Here is a 27155-nt window from a genome sequence, read left to right on the forward strand (position 1 = left end):
TCGCGCCTAAACCGGAAGAGCGGATGCCTGGATGCCAGAGCGAGGAGCCAATCCTCTCTGGTAGCCTGCCTGACTCTTGGCGAGTTTAATACGTGGGATCATCACTTCACTTTGCCTTGGCCCTCTTTGCCTCAGTTTCCCCCTTTCTAACCTGGTGGTCAGCGCTTTCTCACTCTCTGGACCCAACCCAGATACTGTCTCTGCCTCAGTCCTCCCTCCCCCTTCTCCAGTTATACATTTCTGCGGGGCTGCAGAAACCCCAGAACTGCGGGAAGAGAAGCCCCCACTCCTCGGCATGCAGCGCCTCGGACCCTGGTTTCAGAGGGCCTGGGCCGCGCTGGCCCTCCAGTTGCTGCGGGCTCCCCGCGCCCCCTGCACCGGGGCCACGCTGCTTTTCCGACGGGTGCAAGGAGGCCTGGTGGTGCAGCCTCCAGTGCGGGAGGTATGTTCTGCCTTCTCACATTTCTCGGCGTTTTTCTAGGCGCTCCTTAGCTTTATGGTGTTCTAATTTATCTGTCGATATTGCCCCAGTTAAGGTTGTAAGGGCTGAACCTTTGTGGTCTTTTTAGTACCCAGCCCCGGGTTAATTTAGTGGAGTTGAACTGAGATTTCTAACTGTTCTTGGCCTGATTCTACTACTTTGTAAATGAGTTAAACTCGTTCAAATCAAGCAATCCAGCATTTGAATTTGTATCCCACGGTATCAGGTTTTTAAATAAATGCTTGATTTATTTAAAAGGACTTAGTTTCCTCCTTGGTAAAATGAAGGTTTAAACTGAATGGGCCCCTTCTAGTCCCAACATTTTCCTGGTTTTACATTTTGGCCTCTAAGTGGCTGGTTGGTTCGATAGAGCTGCCTTTGGATTTTCAGCAAATAGACCGCAGTGCTTCGCCCTCTAGCGTTTGTGACTGGAGTCTCACAGTCTACGATTTTAATTTATTCACTTACTTATTTTAATAAGTTTTGTTCAGAAGTATCATACAGAAGACCCCGGGACTATCAATTGAATCGTCCACAGGAATCTTTGAAATCCTCACCTGAATGAAGACTTCAAGCACAGCCAGATAGATGGCTACGTGTTTGTTGTTATTGAGTGGATCCCTGTTTAGGTACAGGTTGAGATAATTGGCTTCTGAGACCCTTTCTAGCACTAAATGAATGAATGAAAACATTTATTAAGTGCAGACTAAACTCGAAGCACTATGCTAAGCACTGAGAACACGAATAGAAAAGCTATTCGGTTCTTGTTCTCAAAAAGCTCACATTCTAGTAAAGGAAACTACACATAGATAAGGTTTCAGTTGCAAATGAGATAGAAAGGCCCCATGGTCCTTATGGTGCAGGGCCAAAGCAGGTAATAATGTCTTCTTTAGAGGTTTTGTAGTCCTACGATTTAGAAAGTTTAACCTCTCTAAATTTCTGTTTGCTCATTTTAAAAATAAGGATAATATTTACACACTGCTTACCTTATTGATGTGAGGAAAACATGTTGAAAACATTAAGGTATTATATAAAAGTGAGTTATTACTGTAATCATTATTAGAGATGAGTCATAAGTTGCTGCCCTGAGAAATTAAATTATTTGATCAGTCACCTAGTTATTAAATAGCAATACAAGGACTATCTTGAGGTAAAACTGTGTTTTCTCAGGTTTCTGAGAAGTCTTGTTGTATAGCCTGCTTTATAATAAACTAGTATTTTTCCATTCAACTAAGTTTTTTCACACATACTGCCAAAAAATGATAAATTCTTACCTTGAAGAATTTGCAATCTAGTTTTGTGATGTAGTGAAAAGTGTGTTGGATTTAGATTCAGAGGACCTGAGTTTAAATCTAAATTGTCACTAATTCCCTGTGTGACCTACATAAAACTTTCTAGGCCTTAGTTTCCTCATCTGTATTTAAAATGAGGGAATTGAGTTAGATTGTCTTTAAAATCCAGCTCCAAATCTTTTCATCCTTTTCATTGGGGGCGGAGGGGAAGGGAATAAGCATTTATATAACACTTGTGCACTAGGTGCTGTGCTAAGCATTTTTTTTTTTTTTACAAATGTCTCATCTGAGCCCCATAGCATCCCTGAGAGTTAGGTACTGTTATTGTTTCTATTTTACATTTGAGGAAACTGAGGCAAATAGGTTGTGACTTTCAGCTAGTGAGTAAGTGCCTGAGGCCAGTTTTGAACTAAGTCTTCCAGACTCTAAGCCCAGTGTTCTAGCTACTGGGCCACCAGCTGCCTCAGTAGAGGAGTTAATAATCAAATGCTAACAAATAAAAATCTAATAAATTATTCTTGTTGTACCTTTATTCTAAAGCATCTTTGTGTCAGAACCCATCTAGGTCCAAAGGACCATATGCTTAGCCCTTTTGTAGGGAGTCACCCTTCTGCTCTGTCATTATTACTATATTTTGAAACTAAAGGTAAAGATCCTTTTTAGTTCCTGGCCTTGCCATAGACTTATTCTTTTTGTAGGTTCTTGTTTGTTTCTGGGTCTCATTTTCCTTGGGTATAAGTTAGCAAAAAGTCTTGAGTAGGATTGACTAGCTGAGTATGACTTAGCAAAAAGTACAACTGGTGTTTGACCCTCCCAGAGGTGGAGGGTACCAGAATGAGAGTAAATCACGTGGTATGATGGGATGAATATCTCAATATGAGATCCCTGGGAAAAACATTTGACTTCCTTCAAGATCCTTTATGGATACAATTTGGGCACAAGTGAAAAGCCTGTAGAACTTTTCTCCTTATAACTGGAAGACTAGAAATTCCGGGGGGTCAGAGATATATGGCCATTGCTTAGTGTGCTGTAATCATTTCCTTCCAGTTTGCAGAAGCCAGGTTGAAGACTCAGTTGGAATTAGATAAAGAGAAACCCAATTTTGTCATCAAGACTCCCAAGGTAATCCTTTTCTCTCTTCCTTTTTGGTCTCCTTTTCCAATATCCTGGGTACTTGGGTAGAGTAATATGCCCCTGCCTCAGGTGGGACCTTGTAGTGAATTAGTGTTTATATCATACAGTGGATAGATTACACTTGGGAGTTAGAAAGAGCTCGGTTCAAATCCTATGTCAGACCTTTACTAACTAAATATGACCCTTCTCAGGATATTCCACTTCTCAGTTTCTTCATTTGTAAAATGGGGATAATAACAGTATCTACTTCATAGGGTTGTTGTGAGAATACAGTGTGTAAAGTGCATTACAAACCTTAAAGTGTTTTACAAGTATAAACTATTATCGTTGTAAACCTGTCCATCATTCCCTATTTCCTAAGCCTTCTACAGTTTGCCTTTAAACTCTTCCCCTACTTCCCTTTATTCTGGTTGCTTTTGGCTCATAGGGTACCAGAGATCTTAGCCCTCAGCAGATGGCTGTTCGAGAGAAAATCTTTAATGCTGTCGTCAGCTGCTTCAAACGCCATGGAGCTAAAGGGCTAGACACTCCAGCATTTGAACTAAAGGTGACAGAAAGGAAAAGGGGGGGGAGGGAGGAGTAATATTGAAATTCTTCCTTTCTTCACCACCAGTATCCCAAACCATATTTTTTAAGCTATAGATTTGTGCTTGTCTAGGAAGTACTAATGGAGAAGTATGGAGAGGACTCCAAACTCATCTATGACCTGAAGGATCAGGGTGGGGAGCTATTGGCTCTTCGATATGACCTCACAGTATCCTTCTAAGAACTGTTTTACTTTATCCTGGACTGTCCTTTCCCAAGGCAAGTGAGGGAATTGTGGATGTCACGGTCATATCTGGAGCTCTGATTCCTGTTTTATATTAGATGGCCCAAGGAGGCATTCCCATAGTAAAGTAAGGGCTGAAGGTAGTGGTGAAGATCAGGCTTTCAGCCTTAAATAATCTGGAAGAAGTAAGGATTTGGGTGAATAGGAAGGGGAGATCGAAGGGGTTTTAGGCTACTTGCATCTTTGTTTCCCCTTCCCTGAATTTTCAGTTTGACAAGATGAGATATTGCTATCTACTGCTAGAGATAGGAATTTCCCTAGTATCTGATTTGTGTAAATGCACTTGGTTGCCAGCTCTGGACGGGAGAGTGCTTCTTCCTTAATAATTTCTTGTGAGGTCCCTTTTGCTCGTTACCTGGCTTTGAATAAAATAAAGAAGATGAAACGCTATCACATTGGGAAGGTGTGGCGACGAGAGAGTCCCTCCATAACCCAAGGTCGATACCGGGAGTTCTGCCAATGTGTGAGTGACTGCGACAGTGGGCAATGGGGAGGGAGTTTTCTGAGCAACACTCCTGGAAACAAAAATTTAATTAGAGGATTTTCAAATTTTCGCTGTTTTCTTTTCCTACAGGATTTTGACATTGCAGGACATTTTGATCCCATGATCCCTGATGCAGAGTGTTTAAAGATCATATATGAAATCCTAAGTGCATTGCAATTGGGGGAATTCTTAATTAAGGTGAATGTGAAAACAAAAGAGGAGGGGGGTATGCATGACCTGAGATCATTTCCTTCAGATTCTCATCTTTCCTTCATGGTGGTCCCAACTTTACTCCTTGGCTTTAGCAGCTGTTTCTATATAGTCTGATTGCAAGACTTCTCTTCTCCTTTTACTAGAGGGAATCACTGGGAAAGGAGAATGAATATTTCTTTTGGGAATTGGTGTTGATGGAGTATCTGGTGCATATGGAATTCACAGGTGAATGATAGGCGAATTCTGGATGGGATGTTTGCTGTCTGTGGTGTTCCTGATAACAAATTCCGATTTATCTCTGCTTCAGTGGATAAGCTGGGCAAGGTAACAAAGGAATATCTTTTCATCTTCCCTCATCTAAGATTTTGTAGCTTACCTCTTTCTGGGCCATTTTGTTTCAGAAACTTAAAGGACAGTGTGTAAAGTAAGCTATCTTACTTAAAAGAAAGCTATTACAAAGAGTTATAGAGAAAGTCTAACTAAACCATGACCTAATTTCAGTCCTTCAGTGGGTACTTGGAGTTTACCTCTTTGCCCAATAACAGTTCACATTAATATAGAAATGTAAGGTTTGCAAAGTGCTTTCCTCACCACAATCCTATGAGGAAGTCATTAAGATTATGATTATCTTTACTTTACAAATTAGAGAATAAGCAGTTTAAGTGACTTGCCTTGGGTCACATAGCCAGTAATTATTGAAATCAAAATTCCAACTTAGTTCTTTCCTGAAACCCAGGTTTTTGCTCTATCCTTTACTCTTTCCTGACTCTTGTCTAATAGATTTCAGACACATGGTAAGTATTAAAATGTTTACTGATTGAATTATGATGCCTCTTGTTATGGAAGAAAGTAAGGACTTGGATATGAGCTAGTATTTCTCTGTCTGCAGATGTCCTGGGAGGATGTGAGACAAGAGATGGTAGGAAAGATGGCTCTGGCCCCCGAAGTGGCAGATTGCATTGGGGTTTACATCCAGCAGCATGGTAAGAAGCAGGTTCCCCAAGAATTGAATATCCATATGGTAGGAGATAGAGTCTATATCTGTTGCATATCTAACACTGAGCCCACTTTTCTAGAGGGACAGATAGGTCCCTCAGGATAAAGCCTGTCTCAAACTTATTTCAGCCTTTTCCTATCTTTTTTGCTTCTTTGGAAGGAAGAAAGCAAAAGCAGGGTAATAACTATGGTAGTGGACTTCTCTCAAGCATAATGGTGTGAATTATTTTGGAAAGATAGTGAAATAAAGCAAAAAGGACACTGAACTTGAAGTCAGGAAAGACCTCAATTAGAATCTTGCCTCTGATACATACTGGCTTTGTGACTTAACCTCTCTGAGTCTCTCCTCGTTTATATTTTTATATTATGGAGATAATGATCTCTGTACTACTGTACTTCACAGAGTTGATGTGAAGATTAAATAAAATATGTAAAGCAGTTTGAATGCCAGCAATTTTTATTTTATTCATCTTCATTTTTTGGTTGCATAGACTTGTTTGGATAAATTCCAAAGATCCTGTTTTCTTTATTTGACTTTTATGTTTGACTTTCCCAGGTGGAATGGCCCTAGTAGAGCAGCTACTGCAGGATCCCAAACTCTCACAGAACAAGCAGGCCCTGGAGGGATTGGGGGACCTGAAACTGCTATTTGAGTATTTGACCCTGTTTGGAATTACAGACAAGGTGAGTAGGGGAAGGACAGGCCCCAGCAGATTGCAGAGTATTCTGGGACATGTCTCTTCTCTGGGACTGATCATATCTCCATGTTCCCACAGATCTCCTTTGACCTGAGCCTGGCTCGAGGCCTGGACTACTATACAGGGGTGATCTATGAAGCAGTGCTTCTTCAGACTCCAGCCCAACAAGGGGAGGAACCACTTGGTGTGGGCAGTGTGGCTGCTGGAGGGCGCTATGATGGACTTGTTGGCATGTTTGACCCCAAGGGCCACAAGGTGCCATGTGTGGGGCTCAGCATTGGGGTTGAAAGGATCTTCTCCATTGTGGAACAGAGGATGGAGGTAGGACCCTGTTAGGAGTAAGTAAGTCTTTCCAAGACTGTCTGGACCTCTTTCTGAAAGTGAGGGGTTTCTGATCCTGATTTGTTGAAGAGGAATTTTAGCCAGTGTTTTTTACCTGTCTTTCTTCTCTAGGCCACTAAGAAAATTCAAGTGACAGAGACACAGGTCCTTGTGGCTGCAGCACAAAAGAATTTCCTTAAAGAACGGATGAAACTGATTGCAGAACTCTGGGATGCTGGGATCAAGGTAAGATAGAATAAGTGCCACTGTCCTGTGGTCTGGGGAAATGCTCCCCTGAATCTACCTGGTCATTATTAGAGCAGCTTTCTAGGGGAGGAGGGCCAGGCATTGGAGTGAGTCTTTTTTCCTGTTGGTAGAAAAGCATGGGGAAGGGAGGTGGTGAGGCAGTGGGTATACTATATCCAATACCAAATCTCAGGGGTTGTCTTTTGCTTCAAGGCTGAGATGCTATATAAGAAGAACCCCAGTTTCCTGACTCAGCTGCATTACTGTGAGGAGACAGGCATTCCACTGGTGGCCATTATTGGGGAGCAAGAGCTAAAAGATGGTGTCATTAAGCTTCGTTCTGTGGCCAGTAGGGAGGAGGTAAGACAGTGATGGCAAGCTAGGGCAGATCAAACTGTCGGAGAGAACTATGCTTAACAAATCCTTGGGAATAGTGAATTAGTTGTAGGGCAGCTGAGATTCTAGAGAAGACAAATAGCCACCACAATAGCCTGGAACAAGGGGCTCAGAAATTAGGCCAGAGACAGATGGCATAAATCTATATGGTTAGATTTTGGAATTTAGTTCGGAAATCAGTTAATTTGGAACAGAATAATCAGACTACATAGTCTTGCCTTCTGTGAGCTTGGTTTAATTTGGATAGATGGATCTTACACAGAAACCTTTGAGACATGCACATGCAAACACCTTTGTGATAATTGCATAAGTAGATGCTGACAGACTAAGGTTAAAGAGCTAGAAAGCAACTAGATGTGTTGAAGAATTTATTTTTCTATAACTCACATGACAACTTTCATGTTTCAGGTGGACATTAAACGGGAAAATATTGTAACTGAAATCCAGAGGAGAATATCTGAATCCTGATCTTGCCTGTTCTTCATCTGCTACTTGTTCAAGTGGTGAAGATCTAGTCCACTATGAAGGCCCGATACAGTTTCACATTTGGGTCAGGGTAGACCATACATCCCTTCTACTTCCTTCATGCAACTCCCTCTTCAGTGCTTCTTGTTTGGAGGTGGGGAAGTAGCAGTAGAAGATGGGCTTCTGAATCCTCTTGCTTTAAATCAGTGGTGTTTGAGAGGAAACAGAGCATCCACTTTTTTTTTTTTGCTTTTTGGAGGGCAGTTGGGGTTAAGTGACTTGCCCAAGGTTACACAGCTAGTTTTGAGGCTGGATTTGAACTCAGGTTCTCCTGACTCCAGGGCCGGTTCTCTATTCACTGCACCACCTAGCCACCCCAAGCATCCACTTTTTAACAGGTGGGGATAGTGCCTTCTATAATAAGCACATGTCACAGACACTACCGAGGCAGTGGTATGTTTGTACTGTCACTGACTGCAAACAAGATGTCAGTTGAACTGTGTTCTCTGAGCAGTCTTTGAGGGAGTTAAACTCTGAAGAAATCTTAAAGTGTGAGGAAGTTCTTTCTGAGATCTGAACCAACCAGGAAAAAGCCTTGACCATCCCAAAGACATGATTCCAACTTGTTATGGTCTTGCTTTGGGTGTTGTAAGGAGACATGAAGGAGGGAGGAGTGGATGTCTTGATTGAATCCAAACTCAAATGAGATAAAAAAGCTATGGTGTAGCATCCTTCCTAGCTTTTCTTCCTTGTGCTAGGGATAAGCTAATGCTTAGCTTCCACATGGTATCAGATGTTGAACTGAGCAGGTCACGTTAGCTCTCCAGGCTTCCTTTCAGTTCTTTATTTGTAAAATGAAGAGGTTGAACCAGATGACCTCAGAGGTGCCTTTTATGTTGTATGTGTATGAAATACGTCCTAATGCATTATAACGGCAAAAAGGAACACTTAATAAGGGTGAGATTGATGCTTTCTCCCCCTCCACTGATACTAGGTTATATAACTATCTTATCATTGGGGTCTTTTTCCTGGGCCAGAACAGCTGCTGTTACTATCCTGTGGCCTGCCACATGAGTAGCTATCTGGAGTTTATTTTATAATATATTAAATGTAACTAATTTAAACACTTTGTAATTAGGATCATTTGATTTACATTTGATTTACATCGGGTATGGGGAATGATTTGGGTATAAAAATCTGGACTATCTCTGATCTGGGAATATAGCTTTCCTTTATGTCTTCAGACATTTCTGTGGAGATGTTTCTGTTCTCAGGCTCCTCAGTACTGACTGTAGTTATTTGGTTCTTGGGAAAGCGACAAGTTCCGAGTGGCTTCTAGTGTCTTGGCCGGCCTGTCACTATGTACCCAGTGACTGGCACTGAGGTAAACTAGTCTCCTTTGTCATTACAACACAGGAGGAAAACACCCAGGTACTTAATATTCTAGTGATGCTGAATGTTTGCAACATAAGTTCACAGCCTATTCCATCATGTCTCCTTTTCTCCATTGTTGGGAATGTATAACTAAAACTACCACAAGGTTCATTATGCTCAGAAGACAAGTTTGGGCCTTTCGTGGTTTTAGGATTGATTGTTTGCCAGCCCATAGACCTGCCCAAGATCTGTGTCCTCCCACCCCAGGCCCGCCTTTGGAAAGAGTTAACTAGTTGGCCACGGAAGCCCGTGGGGGTTAAGGGGTGGGGGAGGTGCTGGGTTCTTTTTCCCTCGCTGTGGCTTCGCAGGATCGGGTCGCACCCCGATGGACTTGGCCCCTCTGTGGGACCCTCTTCCCGAGCACTTAGGGCTGGTGTCACATTTCCCTCTCACACCTCCCCGCCCCTGGGGGCGTGTTCTTTCCCTGGCATTCTGGTTCTGTTTGGTGCTGTGAGAGACCGCCACCACCTCTAGGCTTCAGTGTCCACGTCTATAAAACGAGAGTTGGGTTGATCCTTAATTTTGTAAAGGGCATTAACAGCAATAATTTCAAGAAATAAAACGTTCTTCCCATTGCTTCGTGTGGCGCGTGCGCAATTTATAAAGGGTGTCGGTTAGGGCTCTAGCTGAGACGGAAGTGCTAATCTCGGAAGTCCTGTGCCGCTCTAGCCTGCTAGTACAATAGAGACTTCGGAGGACTGCTCTGCTTTACGGCTCCAGGGCGCCTTTACATTATTTTCCGTCTTCATCTTCACTTCGCCGCGAAGATGGCGTCTGGCAGCGGGGTAGGTGTCTTGTGGGGGGGCGGAGGAGCTTTGAGGGTTTCAGCGAGGGTCGAGTTTTCTTTTTGGCAGAGGTTCCGCTCCAGCCTGGCCCCAGAGGTAGCAGACTTAGGTTTGCGGCCGCTTTCTTCGGCGCAAAGTCGCGGAGAGAAGCCGGCGTCCCGGGGTCCCAAGCTGCCGGGGTCGGGGGCTTCAGCCGCGGGGGCTTGCTGCCCCTCGCTGCCGCCGTGCACGGGCATCTCGCCGATCCTGAGCTTGCCTTCAGTTTCCTGAAGGCCTTTGGGTCACACAAGCAAATGAGAGGGGCCTTCTCACTTAGTGTATGCAGAGGGTGCCAAGCGCTGGGGCGGATGGAAAGTTTACATAAGATTGCGTGGTCATGTGGAGTTTGCTGTCTGGTGTGAGGATAAGACACCAATTCAGTTAGTTGCAATACACAGTATTAGATGCCTCTTGCTTTGTGCTTTCTGAAGATGTGCACAGTGATGCTTTGAACGTGATTGCATTTTAGCCAGGCTTTATCGAATATTTAACAGGCTGTTTGGAGAAGGGAAGGGAGGACCGATATTCCAGACTTTGGAACCCACGGCCTGAGCTAAGACAGTGCTCTATTCTCTGTGCTTGGGTACTTGAAAACTACCAACTGGTAGGATTCCCTAGCAGAAAATTCAGAAATGTTTTCTTTTGACAGACAAAAAACCTGGATTTCCGCCGAAAGTGGGACAAAGACGAATATGAGAAACTTGCAGAGAAACGACTTAATGAAGAAAGAGAGAAAAAAGATGGTGGGTGAAACTCCCTTGAATTTCTACTTTCTCTGGGCATGCAGAGAATTGGATTGCAGAAATAGTTAAGTGAGTTAGGAAATTTTGGTTCTTCTCTCTGCTCTATTATTAGCAGATTCTTTGGCATTTGGGCAGTTTACTACACCTTTCTATGAAGGCCTCAGTTTTTAATCTATGCTTCCTTGCCTTTTTACTTTGCCTCCTTTCTTTAGTTACTGCTCTAAGACTTTCTAAGACTAAGATTTTCAGAGCTCAGAAATACAAATCTTGGTGTGAATTACTCCTGTGGATACTACTCTCCACCTTCATACACAGAAAAATCTTTGGATTGCCATAAAGTTTATGTCTGAACCCAGAAACTTAAGTTAGCTTATGAAAAGCAGAGCTCTTTTTAAAGTTTGTGAATATAGGTCTTGTGAGTTGTACTGTTGCCAAATCTGATCATAATCTTTGATGTACTGGTTCTTTGAGTGATTTAAAGAGTTTGGGGATTTATTTCCTTGTTGCTGTTTGCACTTGATTTTCTCAACAGTCAATTCTCCCTTTCTACATGTCAGCTGGGTACTGAAGAATACCTTCATTCCACCTTTTACTTATCATTTCCTAACAATTCAGCCTTATTTTTCTTCTTTATTCCTTCTGATAAAATAGCTGTCAGTTACCAAGTTTGTCTGTTCTAACTCTGATATCTGTTACATCTGTCCATCTTTTTATTCACAGCTACTGCTCTACATCAAGCTCTCATCACTACTTCCCCAAACTATTGCAGATACCTCCTAATTGGTCTCTTTACCTCAAATCTTTTCCCCCCTCATTCAACCTATTTTCCACACCATTGTCAATATAATCCTAAAGCAAGTTACTTCCCTGCTCAGTAAACCCTAGTTGCTCTCTATAACATCTTAGATCAAATATAAGCTCCTCCATTTGGCATTTAATGTCAGTCTACCTTTCCAAACTTATTGTGTGATATACATTCTAAAGACCAACCAAATTGGCCTTCTTGTTCTTTTTTAAACATGGTATTCTGTCTCTTAACACAAGCTTTGCAACCCAAATGCATAGAGTGTAGTCCCTGCTTACCTCCACCTATTAGAATCCCTCGTTTTCTTTGAGACCTTAACTCAAGCTTTGTCTCCTTCATGAGGTCTTTCTTTGGTACATGTAGCTGCTAGTATCTCTCACCCAAATGACCTTGTACTGTATTTATTTTGTATATTAATGTTTGTGTATGTATGGTGTATTTTCAGCTCCAGTAAAATGTAAGTTCCTGGAAGGCAGGACCTTTCATTTTTTTCCTTTTTATCCCCACTGACACATGATACTGTAATGTGGTAGATGCTTAACAAATGTTTGTGATCAGTTGATTGTTTAATCTGTACTTTTATTAAATTACTTGAGTCAGTGATGTCTTCCTTCAGAGTATTATTGAAATCTCTCTTGTGACTTTTAAAATACTAGTTCCCAGGTAGACTACAGAACCATCTAATTCAATTCAATACATTATTTACGATCTGCTGCTTTTGGAGCCTCTGCCAAAGTTGGGGAGGATCTGGCTGTTATTTTTTCTTTAACTCATTCTTATATCTTCAGCCATGTCCTAGGGAGTTAACTGTCATAGGGAGCTGGTCAATTAGTCAACATCTTTGAGGAGTCTGTTGTCTGTAGAGCAGGACTTCTTAACCTTTTTTGTGTAATGGACCCTTTGGCTTGATAAAACCCATGGACTCCTCAATATTGTAGTTTTTGTTTTTTTAAATCATATATAACTGAAGGAAATACTAAATTTCACCTAGAAGTTACTGGAAAAAAAATTAAGTATTTTTTTGCCCTGTCTAAGCTCATAGGAAACCCCGCCCCCAAGTTTATGTTTAGACCTTTTGGGATTCTGTGGGACCCCATGTTAAGACACCCAGTCTAATGTTGCAGCATCTGAGTCTGGAGAAAAGGGGATATGAAATTAAATTGTTGGATATACCAAGATTCCAGCTTTTACCTTCATTCCTAGTAGAAGAATACTTGCATTGAAAGGAACTATAGTTATTAGCATTCTCTTCCCCAACTAGGTCTCACTGACCACATCTACTTTTCTTTCAGGAAAACCAGTGCAGCCTGTCAAGCGGGAGCTCTTACGACACAGGGACTATAAGGTTGACTTGGAGTCCAAGCTGGGAAAGACCATTGTTATCACCAAGACCACCCCTCAGTCTGAAATGGGAGGGTGAGTAGCCTCTTATTTTACCACAAAGAGTGTACTTATGAGTGGTCAGCAGTAATTGCTAATAGGGTAACTTCATTTGACTCTGGGGAGAGTTTCCTATAATAAACTTTAACTTATTGATAAACTTATGGATTGGTTGACAGTCAGATAAGTTCAAGATTGCTGGAATAGGGTTTTTTAGTAGTGATAGAACTGGAAATGTGCTATTAATAAGGGAAGTAGCTGGAGAATGTCTCTAAGGCTTGGAGTGGTGGGATCCTGGGAGTCATGATTGATACTAACTCTTTGAGCTTGGGGATTCAAGCCTCCTGGCAAGCCTAGGAATGGAGCTTGGTCACATTGGCAAGGAAACATAATTTAGAGTTCTTCTCCTTAGTCCATGCCTGCAGTATAAAGCAGGAAATAGGGACTGACTAACAGTTCTTAAAGATTTAGCTGGCAGACTCCAGGTCTGTCACCAAACTTCTCCTCTGAGGCTTGCTAAGATTTTTGTCAGAACTGGCCCCCGATGGCAGTTATACCCTCTTGTCATTTGGGAGATTCTTTCTTAGCACCTCTTCCTGGTGATCTTGGGATGTTTTAGGAAATGAAATAATAAGTACTTCCCTCTCTGTGTAGGTATTACTGCAATGTCTGTGACTGTGTAGTGAAAGACTCCATCAACTTCTTGGATCACATCAATGGAAAGAAACGTAAGGAATGATGAAATTTTGGAATGGGTTTTGGGGATCCCCACAGCTCTTGCTGGAGGCTCAGAGTAGATACTTTTCTTGCCTTTGCACAGGGAGTTCCTTTCTCTTCATCAGTAGATGTTTATGGAGCTCATGAGGTACATCATACTCTTTTGTTCTACAATCCAATTAGTGTAGTTTCCCAGCTGTCCATTTTTATTGCCCAAATATAGATACTTCCATTTTGTTCTTTGAGGTTGCTAGATGCAGGGACAGAAGAGGTCCCTGGAGCTGCCCTCAGCAGGATTGGCTCTCATTTCCTGAAACTATATAGATTGTGGAGAGTCATCTTAGAAAGGGTTCATTGAGGTATTACAGTAATGTGACAAGAGTACTTGATTTGGAGACAGGAGACTTGGGTTTAAATCCTAGCTCTGCTACTTAACTACCTGAATGATGTTGGGCAAGTAATTTCCTTATTCTGGACCTCATTTTCCTCATTTGTTAAATGAGAGAATTTGGCTAGATGTTCTCTAAATGTCTCTTCCAGGTCTAAATCTATACTCTTGAGGTCCTAATTTGGGGGATGGAGGTAGGGGTAGGGAAGAGCAAAGATGTGAGGAAGTGTAGGGAGGTAAGGAGTTGGAAGGAAGGATAATGGTTCCATACTTCTCTCCCTCAGATCAGCGGAATCTGGGCATGTCAATGCGTGTGGAGCGTTCCACCTTGGATCAGGTGAAAAAACGCTTCGAAGTGAACAAGAAGAAGATGGAAGAAAAACAAAAGGACTATGACTTTGAAGAGAGGATGAAAGAGCTCAGAGAGGAGGTAAGGTTCAAACCAACCATTTCCAGACTGAGGCTTCCATAAAATGTAGCTTTTAGGACCACTGGGAAGCACTCTTCTCCTCTCAACCTGAGATAAGATGGATATCTGCTATAGAACACACCCATTTCCTATCTCCATATTGCCTTAGAAAGGCATTTGGTTTCCAAAGCCCAGAAATGAGTAATGAAATAAATAGGTCTAGACTACGTGTAAACCCTAATTCCAGTACCATCTTCCTGATTTGCTTACTTCCCAGAGGGGAGATACTAGTTCAGGGGTGGGGAACCTGTGGCCTTGAGACCTCTAGGTCCTCAAGTGTGGCCCTTTGACTAAATCTAGATCCAAACTCAAATCCCTTGGGATTTGTTCTGTGAAGTTTGGTTTTAGTCAAAGGGCTGCACTTGAGGACCTAGAGGGCCACATGTGACCTCAAGGCCACAGGTTCCCCACCCCTGCACTAGTCCTTCAGTAGTGAACCCTCTTATTTAGAAGAGTTTATTTTTAGCTCCTGATTTCCAGTGGTTCTGACCTACTGGCCTCTTGAGTTGAAGTGAATAGGAGTTTGAAATAAAGGAAAATAAACGTTTACCATGAGATCATCTGTTTTCCACTTCCCATCCCCTCTATTGCAATCTCTTCCTTTTTCCTATACCCTTGTGGTTCCATCATTTTTATGGTAAATCTCCTGTCAGTGGGAAAAGGGGAATATCGAAAATCATTTGGGCCTTTGTCATGAGTTAGGTGGGAATCTCTGGTAGATGACTCATAGGCCAATGTCCATGGTGGCCATTCTTCCCTCTAAGCTACTGCAGTTTGCTTTGGACTCTGATTTGAGCTTCATGACAGTGCTGTGAATTAGGAAAGCTAAAACGATCCTCTGTGGTTCTTTGTAGGAAGAGAAGGCCAAAGCCTACAAGAAGGAGAAACAGAAGGAGAAGAAGCGAAGGGCGGAGGAAGACTTGGCATTTGAGGAGGATGATGAGATGGCAGCTGTTATGGGCTTCTCTGGCTTTGGTTCCACCAAAAAGAGCTACTGATTCCCTCTGAACTTGTCTTATTCCCGAGCCTGACTCTGTGGGATCACTAACGTCCAAGGCATTTGGGGAAATTCTTCAAAGACCTGACATGTGGAGGGAAGAAAGGAATGTATTTCTCTCCCTTGCAGCCAGTGTGGCCAGGATCTGGAGAAGTTGGGTTCCAGCCCTCAAGTTTTCATATTTGATGGAGCTGCAGCTCATCTGTCCTAACTCCCTAATAAAAAAGAAACCTCCCACTCGTCAGCTGCTTCCCCGAAGCTCTTCCTGCATCCCGCCTTCTCTCTCTTCCCTTCTCCCTCCCACGATGATTATCATAAAGTTACCCACATTTCTGCTTTTGTTCTCTTCAAGTCCTTGCCTTCTCTACCCTACCTCACCTTACACCTCCAGTGTTCTGGCTGTTTACTCCTCATGTTCTGTGGCCATGTGTCTGCACATATAGTGTTCTGCCAGGTACTTGTATGTATGTGTGTGTGCATGAAGAATTCCTGTAGAGAGCTGGAGCCTGAGCCATAAGGCCACAGCTGCTCTCATTCCTGACGTCTTGGGCTGCAGGTACCTCCTGTGGCTTGTTTTAGAGCATGTAATGGGGAATTAAATGAATGAGTGTTTGGCGTGGTTAGTTTCTGGTGAGTTATTTGACCTTTTTTGTTTAGTCCTGGGCTGTTTTAGCTTTTAAATTTGTATCTTTTAAATGAAAATTACTGTTTTTGTCTTCCTTGTATTTAGGCTCCAATATGAGTCTTAACTGATGCAAAAAGCCCCAGTGTGGGATTTTGTGTGTGCCCAGGGACAAACTAACATATAGAATTAAAAGGAAAAAAGTATGTTGACTGGAACTATTTCTCATACTGATACTGGATACGCCATCTTTCTTTTGTGCTCTTTTTCGCACTGATGCTTTTTGCACAGAGCCCGACCTTAAATTTTCCCTTCCTTTGATTCCTTTCTGTTTGAGTTTCTACAGCCTTTTTTTTCCCCTCATAAATTCAGCTTTCTGCCTCCTCTCTTGATCTGCACTGATCTCTTTGACTTATGTATGACCCTAGTGAAATCTCTGTGAACCTGATTTTTGGCATAACAGAGCTCAGTATTGACTGTAGGGTCTAATTATTACCAGCTGTAGCAGGCAGAACTGTAAGCAGTTCTGATCTCCAGGTAAGCAGCATGAAAAGGTGCTGATAAACATTTAAAAACATTCTTTTGGCATTATGGACATGGAAGGACCTTGGACTCTGGGATATGAAGGGGCTAGCTCTCTCTGAGGAGGGTTTTGAATGGGAAGAAGGTTATTTGGTGAGTCAGTTGCCCTCCCCCATTGCCTAAGCATAGAGAATGGGATCTGGTTGTGTAAATATATTCCATCCCTTATACCTATTTCATAAGTCAGCCTGGCACACTTAGGCAGAATACCAATGGAGTTTGTTAATTGATTTGCTTTGTTGCCATAGTGAGGGGAAGATTTTTGAGAACTAGTGTTTATTCTTGCTTAGCTCCTCTGATTCAGATTTATAGTGTCAGTGCCTGTAACAAAGCTTTCCAATGTGCCTGATCATTGCCTAAAGTCCTGTATAAGTTATATGTACAGTAATAAATTTGTACCAAGATTTAAAGGGTACACTTGCACCAACAGACAACCAAATAAAGTGAGTCGGTACGGGATCCCTTTAGATCAAAGCCAGCTTCCGTTCTTCTGGCTCTTTTTGGGCTTTTCAGTTCATGTCTTCTCTTGATCCTTTTCATACATCTTTAGTCTACAGAAGGTAAGAAGTTTTGATAGGACTTTAACTTCAGGGTTATCGTTACCAAATTTTTTCTGTTGTGTTCGGCAGGGGTCAAGCAGTACAGGAGCTCTTGGCTTGTTTTCTGGTTTCTCATGGGCTAGAACCCATACTTTTTTGTGTGTGTCTGTGACTGAAGATAAACTGCAGATTACAAGAGTGCAGTTTTGCCAAATAGCAGAAGACCTGTCTTAGCTGTGGAGGAATGGAGGGATCAGATATAGGCAGAACTCTCATTTAGCTCTCCCTACATTCTCTTTAAATAAGGATGTGAGTGCTGCTTCACCTTCTAAGATCTCTGCCTAGTGACATCCCTAAAGCTTTAAATTATCTGGGCCAGTGGGCTATCCCATTTCTCTTGGGGATGCTTTGGTCATAACACTTTTTATAAGCAACACCAATTTTACTGTGATGCCCAATATGACTATATTTTACTTTTAAATTCTTGGTGATTTTGCCCTTTTGCTTAAGTGCAATGCTCCTTCCCAGATCTGGATTCCAAATTGTCCTAGAGGACCTAAAAGCAAGAAGGCAGGGTCTCTGGGTCATGAGGTAACCTCAGGAGACTGCGGTGGAGTTAGGTTGTAGGGTTCAGCTGGGTTGCTGCTGTTGGTTGGGAAAGAGATTGCAGGAAATTTGCAATACATCAATTTTTGTGCCATGGATTGTACAGTTGATTATTACTGGAACTTAGGTGCAGCTAAGGCTGGATAAGAAGGCCATTTAAGCCATGATAATTGCTTCCTTGCCCTAGGATATCCACCAATATATAGGAAGAGAATACCTTTGCTCCTTTACAACAAACTTAAAGGAAATACCTTCCTCTCCCAGCATAATGAGCACAGAGAGGAGATGGAGAAACTACAGTTAGGATTCTTTAATGAAACTTTCATTTAGTTTGAGATATTAGGATTTCTTAGGACACAAGATATTCACATTAAAATGAAACTACCAAGAACTATAAAACTCAGTAATATTTAGATGACTGTAAAGAAAGGCCTAATTTATTGTCATGCTGAAGATGGAAAGGGAGAGGGAAAAGAGGCCTTAGCAGCCTAGTCCAACCTCCTCAGTTTACACGTAAAGAAACAGACTTGTTTCTATAGAAAAGGTAAGTGACTTGGCCAAGAACACTCTGGTAGTAAGGGGCAGAGGTGGGTTTTGAACCCAACTCTTCTAACTCCAAATGCATTACTGCCTCACCCCAAAAAATACTCCCAACAAATTTTTGTTAAGGGCTTACTACTTATGTAGAAAGCTTAGTTCTGGGGGTGCAAAGATGTAAAAGGACAAAGACTTATTGTTAGGTCATTATAGGCCCACTAACAAAACTACATTTGCTTACGTCTTGGTCTTTCCCACTCCTCCATCTCAGTCAGAATTCTTCCTTGTCCCAGTCCCAGCCCAATTACAAATTCTCTTTCCCTACTCCAGCCTGTCAGCTCTTTACCTGAATGTCTCTGTGGTACTCTCCGTCATTGCCCTCGTTTCCTAGTTGCATTTATGCCTTGATTTTATCCTTATTCAATTGCATGGTGAAAGTAGGATCTGTAGCAAATTTGGGAAAATATTGGTTGGGTAGAATACAAAATAAATGTATGTAAAATGCAGGAGTTTGGACTAGGTAGACTCCCAGATCTGTTTCAGCTGTAAATCTGTAATGATCTGAGTCCTAAGAATATTTAGGCCCTTGGATGAATGGTGAAGAAATAATGTATCCATGCTGATTCCTAAATGATTCAAAGCAGGTAGATCCTTTGAATCATTTGTCCCAAGAACTCACTGGGCTGGACAACTTAGTTCATATGCAGTCTGCCTTTAGCTCAGTGGTTCCTCAGTTATAAGTAAATCAGTTGCCCCCTTAAGCAGCCAAACCCCAAGACATTTATCTGGCTTTTAAAAAAATTATTTCTTTTTTATTGTGAACCAAACAATTAACAAACATTTCAATACAAAAGAAGCACAAAATAAGTGGCTTTTACCAGAAACTATTTTGTACAATTTGTTTTTAAGAATTATATATACATATATTTCACGATACAAACACACACATATATGTCCATACATATAAACACATGTATATATAGGTATGTACACATACACACACGTGTACGTACATACACATGCCTATATATAATGAAAAAGTTTCAAACTGCTCTATTTCTGTATCTTGTTTTCTTCCATGCATTAAAGTGTTTGATAGTTTTTTCATCTTTCTCACCAGTAAGCTCCCATCCAACCTTGTAACATATACATGCAAAATTATGTATGCATATATATTTGTATGCATGTACACATGTGCATATATACATATATGTTGGTTTCATCACCTCTTTTTCAAGAACTGGGGGATAGGTTTCATCACAGGTCTTTGAAGTCATAGTTTTATCCTGGTTTTACTCTTTTGGGGGAAAGGGGGGCTTAAATTCATGTCTGCCTTTCTATATTCCTCAGAATCCACTGAACTCTTCTGGTCAATTTGTTGCTTTTTTTCTGGGTTTCTACTGGTAATAATTGTAGAGTTATTTTCTTCTGAGGCTTATTTTGGTATTCTCTTACTCTATCATGTTCATTGTATTAGGAGGTTTTTTTTCTGTTTACTCATGTCTTCAGCCCAATTTTATTTACTGGGACTCAAATGCAGGCCTTGTGCCTTCATGAACTCTTTAGTAAATGGTTAAGCACAGGTTCTGTCTCTTGCCACAGTACCAGATTCTGCCATATCAGAGTTAGATTTACAATTGTTGAAGTCCAGATGTCACAGTCCTTACTTTATGTGTGATAAGGCAGGTAGCTGAATCTTGGTGCTACTTATTTTATAGACCTAGTTGGGAAATTGTTTCAGGCCAAGCCTTTCTTTCTGCAGCCCTGGCCTGAGTTCTGAAGAGTAAGGTCCCTGGAGCCTAGACTAAGCCCTAATTACTGCCAGTGTTTCTCTTGGTTCCAAGACTGGATTTGGTTTGTCTCTTGGAATACACCTCAAGATAAATGAGACCTCCACTTTCAGTCATGCTGGCTTCAGGCCATCCTTCTAAGTTAACTCGTTTTGAAACATTAGCATCATTCCTCAGTTTTCTCACCCCATATATTCAAGTCAGTTGCCAGATCTTGATATTTCTATCATCATAGCATCTCTCCAAAGTCCCCTTATATCTACTTACAGTGTTTAGTTTAGGCTCTCATCACCTGTCCCTTGGACTATTGTAATAACCACCTAATGTGTCCTTCCTGCTTCAAGACTCTTTCCTCTCTAATCCCTCCTCCATTCAGCTGTCAAAGTGACTTTCCTAGTGAGGGTCTCATCATGTCATTCTCTGATTCAGTAAACTCCACTGGCTCCCAATTGTAGGCCATCCATGTAGAGGAGCCCAACCTAGTAACTGTTTTGAGGTTGGGACAATGTGGTGCTCTTGATTCATCTAATAGTTAACAAAAAGTTTACTTAGCCATAACATAGGAAGGATACCCTTGTTAGATTTGAGGTATCTCTTTCACCCCAAATCCATTAAGAAACAAGTTCGTGGGGTGGCTAGAGGGTGCAGTGAATAGAGCAGTGGCCCTGGAGTCAGAAGGACCTGAGTTCAAATCCAGCCTCAGACAGTTAACACTAGCAGTGTGACCTTGGGCAATTCACTTAATCCCAATTGCCCTACCTTTCTTCCTCCCCCAAAATCAAGTTTGTTCTGCAGAGCATGGTGTTTCTCTTGCCTGGGAGACATCCTTTAAGTCTGAGAGGCACTGACTTTTTGAACTGATCTCTTTTATCTTGTCATCCCAGAGTCAAACATAGGGAAGAAGAAGAAGATTATAGAGCTGGGAGGAACTCAGAGACTATAAAGTATAATTCTCTCATTTTACAGCTGAGTAGTGAGAAAAAAAGCACTAATGTCAAAGAGGAACTTCTTTTCACAGTAGATAGAGTGCTAGGCCTGAAGCCAGGAAGACATCTTTCTCAGGTCAAATCTGTCCTCAGACACTTACTAGCTGTGTGACTCTGGACATATCATTTAACCAGGTCAGTTTCTTATCTGTCAAATGAACTGGAGAAGGAAATGGCAAATCACTCCAGTATCTTTGCCAAGAAAGCTCCAAATGGGGTCACAAAGAATCAGACACAACCAAACACTTTCTGAACACTTAAAAAAAAAAACAGCCAAAAAGGCCAGGAAACAACCTAGGGTAGTGGATCATCTCCTGATTTGAAAAATCTAAGAGAAGCTCTTAGGTTAAGAGAGGAATTGTTACAAGTCAGCAAAGGAACCACTGGGCTAAAGCTTGCTGGAAACTGGATTCCTTTTTTGGGCTTAAGGAACTGGAGTGCATCAACTTCATTAACTAAGGCAAGAGATGTAAACTAGGAGAGTGGAGGGCAAGCCTTACTTCCTTCAATTACTTTTTTTTTTTTGTCAAAATCATTTGCATGTCAGGCAGAGAGGATATGAGGATTGAAAGATCCTGAAGTACTGATTGATGAGTGACTCTAGTTGCCACCCATCAGGCTGGCTGCTTCACACTTGCTTCACTTCCTACTGCTTTACCCTGCCTCTTTGCTTCTTTGGAGGAATGGGGATGTTTTGCTTTCTAGTTCTGGAATCATAATCAAATAAGTACTGCCACTGCAACTGGAAAGGGTGTGTTAGTCCATCCACTCTTGTTTCCACTCATCATCCCAGTAACTTTCTGAAACAAAATATTCTTTCCTGGACATCTTTCCCCTTCATGTTTTGTCTCTTCCCTCTATTACAATGTAAGCTCCTTGAGGGCAGAGACTGTCAGCATTTCTTTTTGAATACCTAGTGCTTAGTACCTAGTAAAGACTTCAGTGCTTTCTCATTCATTGGAATGGCCTTCATCTGGCACTCTTCACTGCTACATGGGGGTGTTTGTAGTTCAGGTATTTGAAACAGTTTTGAGGGACCGGGATCCCTAATTAGAGGTGGAGCAGCAGACATGAAGAATACAAAATTTTATCCTAAAGGTATTTAACGGGCCTTGGTTAGCCCTCCTTGTGCAGGTACGGAACTCAGCATGTCGTGCATATCAAAACAGTTGTCACACTGGTCTCCTAAAGGAGGTCTTTAACAATCATAATTCAGTAGATGAGAACAAAGGGTCTCCTAGAAGGCCCTAGAGGGCTAAAGTCCAATATGTTAGAATTGAAGAGCAATGGAGGGCAGCCTAGAGACCACAACACCAATAGAGGTGCCCTGAAGAGACTATCCGATGACGTCACCGAAGGATGCCTGCGTCTCCACTATGATTTGCCCTCTGCTGGACATTTGTGTGTTCTCTGTATGTATCAGCTCTGCTCTGGCCAATCGGAACAAACATTCGTTCTTGTTCCTTTCCTTTGTGGGTGGTTTTCTCTCGTTCTCTACCCCCACTTACGTAGTAACCTGTGGGGTATAACAACAACTAACATTTATATAGTGCTTGAAGTTTTGCAAAAAAAAAATCAATCTATCCAGAACAGGATAGGAAGGAAGGAAGGAAACCCGATTTGGGGTTTTCTTGGCAAAGGTATTAGAGACATTTAGTCATTTGCCTTCTCAAGCTCATTTTATACAGGTGAGGCAAACAGGGTTTACTGATTTGCCCAGGATCACACAGCTAGCTACGAAGTGTTTGAGGTCGAATTTGAACCGCGATCTTTCTGACTACAGGCTCCCGTCCATTTAGCGGCCGAATTGCAAAATACTCTTTATTCGGCCCTCACAGCAACCCTGGGAGACAGGTATTATTATTTTCCATATTTTATACATGGGGGAAACTGAAGCTAAGGCAGGATATAAACTCAGATTTTCCTGACTCCAAGAGATACTCTTTATGTTATGTTATAGGAAATGTTCTCTTGTCACTTTATTTGCTTTTTGATTAAATTTCTTCTGGTCAGTGAAAGTAACCACATTGATGGGTGCTTGTGAGCTATAGTCTTGAGAGGATTAGTGACCTACAGAGTGGCTAAAGCCTGGGCTAGTTTTCTGTGGGCTTACACGTGAGCAACGCTCTACTTTGCATCTTTTACTAGTATTGGGTGTGTGCGTAGATTATGTATTTACATGGGTTCATCTAGACTTATTTTTTCTAAGAAAAGGGAAACCAGCAACAACAATTTAAAAAAAATTAATTTATTTACTTTTAGTTTACAAAATTCAGTTTCATGGTCCCTTGAGTTTCAAATTTTCTCTCCCTCTCTTCTCTCTCCTTCCCCTCCCTTCCCCCGCCATGGCAGCATGCAATCAAATATACGATCTACAAATACCTTCACATTAAATATTAATCAGGAACAACGATACTTTCTTAATGACGTTGATGCATTTCAGCCACTTAAACATAAAAACGTGTCTGTCTTCCGGGTCAGCTTTAGCTCAGCGATTCCTTCGGTATTTCACACTCAATGTTTCCTACGGTGTTTGATCGCCTCGCAAGGGGTTTAAAGCCCGAGACGATCAGCGACCCGCGGTCGCTTCCTGGCTCTTTTTATAGACAGGTAGACATTTGTGTCTTTTTTTTTTTTCTCTCACTATCCTCATTTCTGAATACAGTCTAATCCCCGAGTCAATTCTTGTGACAAAGAAAAAGAAAAGAAAATGGAAAGACTAAAAACCAGACCTGAACTCAGGCTTCTTATTGTCAAAACTTTATCGAATTAAAAAAGCAGGTGATGATTTCCCGTCGGAAAGCAAGGCAAGAGCGTTCCTGAAAAGCCCAGGCCTCGAACAGCGCCCTGCTGGGAAGATGTCCCAGTAGGGGATTCCCTCGTCCTGCTCTTGTGCCCACTCCCATTAAGCTGTTAGTGAAGTGGGAATAGAGTTGGGAAGAGAAAGTAGGGAGGGTTGGATACATACATTGGGAAGTCATCTGCTCAGAGATGATAATTAGAGCTCCCTGGAAGCTGATGAAATGACCAAGAGACCTCGTAGAAAGAAAATATGACCATGTACTCCATCCTCAATAAACTTCGGTGGCTCCCTATTACCCTTAAGTTCAAATATTAACGCCATTGCTTGGTATTTAAACCTTTTCATCACCTGGCTCCATCCTTCTCAAATCTTCTCACATTATTCCTTAACAGGCATTCTATGATACAGCATATAGGGATATTTATATCTATAATTGGGAGAATGATGATTCAATGCTGTATGCTTGTGTGAGGGGTGAGATTGGTGGGAGAACTTTGAAGAGGTAAGACATTCTTTATTCCTGCTTTTTGAGAGAGACATGCTTGTAGATTGTTTTGGGGGACCAACCTGAGGGAGAAGAAAGCAGCTCTTAAGTATGTCCCCTGTTTTCCGGTTTGTTTCTTAAGAGATTTCTGGAGATTTCCTCTGGTTAAACTGGAATCTTTCTTGATTGAAATCTCAACTTGATTGCATCTAGAGATCTCATCCACTGCGTAAGTAGCGCTTACAAAGGATTACACGCCCCCGTCTTGACGAGGGGAGAGGACGGAAAGGGGGGACGAAAGGAAGAAAATTTAAAACTCAAAACTTTGTGAAAGTGAATATTGAAAACTAACAATGAATAAGTAAATTAAAAGGAATAAACTTTTCCCCTATACATAATTTTTTTTTAAAAAGAGCTCATTCACTCGCGTATATTTGCTCCAGGGAAAAATCAGTGTCCCTTGGTGAAGGGTGGGCAAGATTCACACATGCCTTTCCATAAACTACATTCAGGTACCCACGTAGAAATTCAGATCCTAAACGGTCAGCACACATTACTAACTTTTTTCCACAGCTATTTCTAGTCTAGTTACATGACACGGAGCTGTTAGACCTTATTAAGTTATAGACTAGCAGTAGCTTCCGGGTCGGCTATAGCTCAGCGGTTCCTTCGTACAAGCTCTTGTTTCCAGTCACAGATTACCAGCGTTAACGCGTTCGAGCCCCGCGGGCGCTTCCCGATCCTTTTTCAAAAGAATATTACTTTTAAAAATTATCTTGTTTGTGGAAAAATAAATCAGTTTTATGTTATTAATCAGAACTGTGCATTTTATTTTCAAAGTCAATCAAACCAAAGCGCCACATTTTCACTCACGTACTAAATTGAAAAGATTTTTGACTCCATCATGGCACCACCTTGAGGCCAAATTATATATACACTATACGCTGTACTCACCAAACCCATTTATTAAAGATAAGACAAATCATTACTATTATCTCCACCACCACCTCCCTTAACAGAGGTTCCCAAACTTATTTGTCTTACCGTCCCCTTTGAAAAAAGTTCAGCACCCTCCTGGAAATCTTTAATCCTTTAGCAGTTTTTTTTAAAAAATTTGCATAATTTCAAAAAGTATAAATTTTAAAAAATGATGCATCTTAAGTTTAATAATTTATTGTAAATTTATGTTTTTTTCTGCATTGAAATTTTGCTGACTCAATTTTATGTCACCTAATGGTATAGCATCATTTTATAAACAAGTCATTAACACACATATTCCTGCTGATTCATGCTGGACTTCCCAACATTTCCAGGGACTGAAGGACATAGCTCTGAATCCTGAACCCAAGAGCCTTGAGACTATCAGCAGCCCCTGGACCAAAGACCCTGTTTCCAGCCTAGCTCCTCACTGAGGGGAGCACTCCCTGTGGATATGGGGGCCCACCTTCTTTGACGCTGACCTAGATATCTATTGTCCAATCACCATCAAATTCCTTAGCACCATCAAATGGTTCAGCATCAGAAATATATATGATTTTATCAGTAGAAATGACATCGAAGAAGATATACTAACACCTGAGTTTCTACTGCCATCTAAGAACCATGGGACTTCTCCATCTGACTTGAAGATGGAAGCTATTCTTATTGTCCTCCTTATTAGAATGTGAACTGTTTGAGAGCAGTTACTGTCTGGCTTTCATATTTGTACCCTCATCCCCTAACACAGTGTTCTGCAAATAATAAACAAAATACCTTTTGTGAAGTTCATATTTTCATTTTGTATCTGGGGACAGGGTTAGCCATATAAGAGTTACACATTTTCTTTTTTTTTTTCCTCTTGTCCTTTCCATCTTCCCTGTTGTCATTTTATATATTGTTGTCCCAGCAGAAGTGGAGGACCATGGATATGTAAGCGTGGGTATTATGTCAGACTTTCCCCATGTTTTGGTTAGTTTTGCTCAACAGTTTTCTCTCTCTTTTTTATTTTAAATTATAAACAATAGCTCCCTGGGAAGATGGGAAGATACACCAAGGAATGGAAAAACAAAAAATTGGAAGAGAAAAGCTAAGGATCAGGCCTGTGGTTTCATTGGTGTAGGGAACTTCCTGATCAATACAAGTCAACACCTTTTCTGCACCTTAGAATCTTAGAGAATTACCCAGACTATTGAGAGGTTAAGTGACTTGTCCAGCTGGGGGTCAAAGAGACACAAAAACAAAATATATCAATAAAAAATTTTTAAATACTTTAGGTGAAGAAATTGAAGAAGTAGTAAATAGGAAATACAAGGAGGGCTAAGGAGATATATGGTCTGACATAAAGAGAAGTAAACAGAAAAAGGGAAAAATATACATTAAGATCAAATTGTAAAACAAAAACAACAAAATAGAAAATGAAGTCTGTGTGATTATGATGACCAAGCTAGATTCCTGATGAATAAATATGAGGATGCACCTTCCTTTGTTCTTGCCAGTGTGTGTGTGTGTGTGTGTGTGTTCATGTGTGTGCATGTATGGGGACTATGGATGTGGAACTTCGCATCTATTGTTGGAGTTGATTTATGTATTGATTAATTTTGCTGACCAGCATTCCCTCTCCTTTCTTTTCAATTTTTTGTTAGGGGTGGGGGGCATGATGATTGATGGGGCAGGGGAGGAGAACTATCTTGGGAATATTATTCATGCTTGAGTGACTGGTATAAGAACAATGCAAGGTTTAGTGTCATATATTGAAGTCTGGGGGCAGATGAAAGGAGGGAGGGAACAGCAGAACTGGAGGGTATGTGCCTTGCCTAGAGGGGTTTACTATAGAATTGAGGACATAGGTGTTCGAGAGAATGTAAATAGCCTACGACCCTAAATTTAGAGGTGTAAGTCTTTTTAGAGTGCATGAA

General features: G+C 41.4%; 2 protein-coding genes across 5 annotated transcripts; both read left to right on the forward strand.

The window, feature by feature from the left end:
- Nucleotides 1–2: 2 nt before the first annotated feature.
- On the forward strand, nt 3–9774 carry HARS2 (histidyl-tRNA synthetase 2, mitochondrial). Of its 2 annotated transcripts, XM_069104383.1 has the most exons (13): nt 5–442; nt 2821–2895; nt 3335–3454; nt 3566–3661; nt 4074–4199; nt 4311–4418; nt 4659–4757; nt 5323–5416; nt 5986–6113; nt 6206–6448; nt 6581–6694; nt 6908–7054; nt 7499–9774. In XM_069104383.1, the coding sequence occupies exons 1-13, from the start codon at nt 296–298 to the stop codon at nt 7556–7558; spliced, it is 1557 nt and encodes a 518-aa protein (XP_068960484.1). In that variant the 5' UTR covers nt 5–295; the 3' UTR covers nt 7559–9774. The 2 variants fall into 2 exon arrangements, with proteins under 2 accessions (XP_068960485.1, XP_068960484.1); XM_069104384.1 differs by lacking the exon at nt 6908–7054 and having other exon boundaries at nt 3–442.
- Nucleotides 9637–16152, forward strand: ZMAT2 (zinc finger matrin-type 2). Of its 3 annotated transcripts, none has more exons than XM_069104392.1 (7): nt 9637–9774; nt 10463–10556; nt 12654–12777; nt 13396–13469; nt 14131–14276; nt 15170–15239; nt 15512–16152. In XM_069104392.1, exons 1-7 carry the CDS (start codon nt 9757–9759, stop codon nt 15529–15531), a joined length of 546 nt encoding a protein of 181 aa, XP_068960493.1. In that variant the 5' UTR covers nt 9637–9756; the 3' UTR covers nt 15532–16152. The 3 variants fall into 3 exon arrangements, with proteins under 3 accessions (XP_068960493.1, XP_068960494.1, XP_068960492.1); XM_069104393.1 differs by having other exon boundaries at nt 15170–15233; nt 15324–16152; XM_069104391.1 differs by having other exon boundaries at nt 15170–16152.
- The last annotated feature ends 11003 nt before the right edge of the window (nt 16153–27155 follow it).

The sequence above is a fragment of the Petaurus breviceps genome, unplaced genomic scaffold, assembly GCF_028583685.1.
Source record: "Petaurus breviceps papuanus isolate PSGF00001 unplaced genomic scaffold, PetGlider_PUasm1.0 685, whole genome shotgun sequence".
Classification (NCBI taxonomy): domain Eukaryota; kingdom Metazoa; phylum Chordata; class Mammalia; order Diprotodontia; family Petauridae; genus Petaurus; species Petaurus breviceps.

Bases quoted from the DNA above. Each gene is read 5' to 3' on its own strand.
- HARS2 (XM_069104383.1), top strand. From the start codon at position 296: ATGCAGCGCCTCGGACCCTGGTTTCAGAGGGCCTGGGCCGCGCTGGCC. The intron at 3,662-4,073 runs GTATCCTTCTAA...ATTTCTTGTGAG, and splicing joins CTCTTCGATATGACCTCACA to GTCCCTTTTGCTCGTTACCT. The intron at 6,449-6,580 runs GTAGGACCCTGT...TTTCTTCTCTAG, and splicing joins TTGTGGAACAGAGGATGGAG to GCCACTAAGAAAATTCAAGT.
- ZMAT2 (XM_069104391.1), top strand. The intron at 10,557-12,653 runs GTGGGTGAAACT...CTTTTCTTTCAG, and splicing joins AGAAAGAGAGAAAAAAGATG to GAAAACCAGTGCAGCCTGTC. The intron at 12,778-13,395 runs GTGAGTAGCCTC...CTCTCTGTGTAG, and splicing joins CCTCAGTCTGAAATGGGAGG to GTATTACTGCAATGTCTGTG.